The sequence below is a fragment of the Chaetura pelagica genome, unplaced genomic scaffold (assembly GCF_000747805.2).
Source record: "Chaetura pelagica isolate M959 unplaced genomic scaffold, ChaPel_1.0 scaffold271, whole genome shotgun sequence".
Classification (NCBI taxonomy): domain Eukaryota; kingdom Metazoa; phylum Chordata; class Aves; order Apodiformes; family Apodidae; genus Chaetura; species Chaetura pelagica.
In genome coordinates this window covers 1445058-1448466 of record NW_009952106.1, presented here as the reverse complement: position 1 = coordinate 1448466, position 3409 = coordinate 1445058, and the positions used below count along the sequence as shown (strand labels likewise).

General features: G+C 44.5%; 1 protein-coding gene across 1 annotated transcript in view; it reads left to right on the top strand.

Annotated features, from left to right (window-relative positions):
• CMTR1 (cap methyltransferase 1) overlaps positions 1-3409 on the top strand; it is a 24829-nt gene that overhangs the window by 15913 nt on the left and 5507 nt on the right. Inside the window, exons 15-20 of the mRNA XM_010006032.1 lie at positions 352-409; positions 920-988; positions 1164-1295; positions 1794-1916; positions 2610-2701; positions 3298-3366. Of these exons, the coding sequence (XP_010004334.1) occupies positions 352-409; positions 920-988; positions 1164-1295; positions 1794-1916; positions 2610-2701; positions 3298-3366 (543 nt within the window). The remainder of the gene's footprint in view (positions 1-351; positions 410-919; positions 989-1163; positions 1296-1793; positions 1917-2609; positions 2702-3297; positions 3367-3409) is intronic.

Sequence of the window (3409 nt, the reverse complement as noted above, 5' to 3'; positions counted from 1 at the left end):
GACTTTATTGCTATTTGTAAACAGGGCTATGTGCTCAGCTCTTGAAAATTAGCATAAGTTCATACTAATACTGAACTTCTTGAAAATACTGATTCCCAGTGGTACTTCCATGGGATGGAGTCGTGGCTGCTAATCAGTAATGCTGACCATAAAAGAGAGCTCCCCTCCCTCCAGAGGGACTGGAGATGGGTGCAGGGTGGGGAAGGAAGACAGTGTCCTCTTTTGTGTAACCTGTTGGGAAACAGTGCATGTTTGTCATTCCCAGGACACTGAAAGATGCAAGTTTTCTGGGGCTAGGGTATGTGAAGAGCAAGGAGATGTCACCATCTTAACACTGCTGTCTTTCTCTAGGACACTAGTTGAACCACGGCAGGCTGAAATCCGAAAGGAGTGTCTCCAGCTGTGGGGGGTAAGTGAGCTTCCAAGCAGGGAGATCCTGAAGGTGTCTTTGCTGTGGTGAAACAAGAAGGGAGTTGCAGTACAGACAGGATTTTCTAGCCAAAGGCTTAATATGTTGTCTTGTGGGAAAGTCAGAGACTATTTCAAGTTGCTTATGTAAGCAAACAGGATGTTTCTGATTCATGAGGTGTATGGCAGGCTTCTTTGATGCAGTTGAGAATATTTCATTGTACACAAGAGTGAGCTCAGCCCCTAATTCCCAAGCAGCAGAGCACTCCAAAAGATCTTGTTTTATGAGTCTGCAGTTTCTCTTCCCTGAGCTTTTGGCTGCAGCAGGGCTGTAGATACAGCAGTGACTTTCACAGGCTAATTGTATGTCTCTGATGAAATAGTAGGTCTGGGATCCCAAGAGCAGGAATTTCAGGGGGCAGGATGTTCTGTCATGTGTTGAAATCAGAAAAGTTCCTATGAATGTGCCAAAGTAGTAACACTTAACTTTTTTTTTTTAATTTGTTTTCAGATTCCTGATCAGGCTCGTGTTGCTCCTTCATCTTCAGATCCCAAGTCCAAGTTCTTTGAGCTGATCCAGGTGAGATCTTACCCAGAAGCTTGTTCTGAGTCCTTTTAGTACAAATAGAACTTTTCCCCATAGGAATGAAGAGATGAAGAAGCTAGTCTTGGATTATAGTTTCACAGAGACATTTCATTTACCTACCTGTTGGTGTATTCTGTATAATTTGCCTTTTCCATACTTTGTTCTTTAGGGCACTGACATTGATACCTTCAGTTACAAACCTACTCCTCTGAATTCCAGCACTCTGGAGAAAATCCGCCAAGTGTTAGATTACCGGTGTATGGTGTCTGGAAGTGAGCAGAAATTCCTCCTGGGGCTAGGGGTAAGTGCTGAGAACAGTCCAGGAGTTCCACTGGTTCATTTCAATCCTACTATTCTGCCTTGCACCTTCATCTCATCCTTTTGTGTCCTCAAAGGTCAGAAAGGATCTCTCAGCAGTTCCTGAAACTGGTAGTTATTTTGTTTCTTTCTCCTGACTTCATTGCTTTTCACACAAATTAACCCTTTTTTTGTAATCACAACCTACACAGAGAGACACTCTTGCTAGTGTCTTAATGATCTTCACTGTCCTTTTAAAGGTGTTCTATTTCTGGTTCTTTGTGCAGGTATGAAAAGTCACTGACAGATTAGAATCAGTGTTTTTGTTCCTTTTGCTGGAGAGATTAAGGTTCTTCCTTAAATCTTCTGACAAAGAAACTGCCTGTGATGGCCTAGGACAAAGAGATTCTCTGAGGGCTGCTTTACAGTTAGTCAGAGGTCTCCCCTCAGCCCCTGCCCTCTTGAAGCTTTGGCTGAATCTGACTCTGCCTTCTATACACAGAAATCACAGATCTACACCTGGGATGGTCGCCAGTCGGATCGCTGGACAAAGCTGGATTTGAAAACAGAGCTGCCACGAGATACCCTTCTCTCTGTGGAGATTGTTCATGAGCTGAAAGGAGAGGTAGGAGGCTATTCTCTCCCTTCCTTACTAAGTGGCTGCAAATATAATGAGCAGTTTCCCCTGTTCTCTGTAAGATACTGCAGAATGAATGTTCCATTTGTGCCAGGTACAAGGTTTTTTGTATATGATCTTTATTGAATTTATTTTAGATTAAGTCCTTCTTTCTGTCCAGTGCTAGAGATACAAGCTTTTAATTTTGAAAACACTTTAGACCTGATGTGCTGCTGTTGTCCTATGTGTAGCAGCAGATGACATTGGCAACATAACTTAATGCATTCTGTGGGTCTTTGGGTACATAACTGCTCAGTAGTGATCGCAGGCCTTGGGGAAATGATTCTCATGGTAGATTCACAGTCTTAAGGTATTGCTGCCTGGGAGTTTGGCTGTCCTCTGGCACCTCAGACGAGGATGCTGTAGTGCACTGGGCTTTGTGCTGTGGTAGCTGGTAAGGCACAGAATGCTGGTGAGGGCAGCTGCGATCCTGCCTTCCCTCCCTCCCAACTGTGTAGTTGGGAGACACCAGTTTTTGAAGGATGGCATGTCACGGTGTAATGGGCAGCAAAGAATTTGTGTGGTTCTAGTATCTGGAAGGGCGCTTTCTTGCTAGAAGAGAAGGATATTCTGTCAGAAACAGGCTATAAATCAAAACTAAGCAGCAGTCTGAGTAGTAAGTCTCTGTGTTGCCATCCCTAGGGGAAAGCCCAGCGAAAAATCAGTGCCATCCACATCCTTGATGTCTTGGTGCTGAATGGCAATGACATTCGAAACCAGCATTTCAACCAGAGGTACGTAGCATCTGGAGAAACTTATTTCTGTATTCACACTAAAGCAGAGTGCCGAGCTCAGGGAGGCAAGTGCATTCAGCTGAAACAGTGTTACAAAGATGAACTGTGAATGAACCCACTCTGAAGTGGCGTGTGTGCAGCCTTTTTTGACTCTACATTCTCTGTGTTTGAGGGCAGCTCTAGCTTCTTTCTTAGTTTGGGGTAAACCAGGCACTGTTTGGGTAAACTGAGTGTCCTAGGAATATGCCCGAGCATAGTTGATAACTGGCTGAGGGAGAAGACACAAGCCCCTCTGTTTCCTTCCTCAGAGACATGATGTCTCTAGTAGTCTTACTTCCCTGCTGATATATCAATGTGTTCAGCATCACGTGAGCTTTTAGAGGAAAACTCACTCCTAATGGATGGTAGCCAGTATCACTGGAAACTGAACTGGGAAGGCAGGGTCCAAAAAGTCTTGCTCAGCACCTGGCTGGCTAGCAGTAGAGGCATTCTGTATATACTGAGGTTTCTAAAAATTTATTCTGCTGAAACTGTTACCTACCTCCTGTGCCAAAGATCTCACTAAATGGTTGGATTCTCCTTTCATTTCCATTCAGGATTCAGCTGGCGGAGAAGTTTGTCAAGGCTGTTTCTAAACCTAGCCGGCCAGACATGAACCCCATCCGGTGAGTGGCAGGTCTTTTCCTCCGCCTGGTGGGCTTTGGGTTT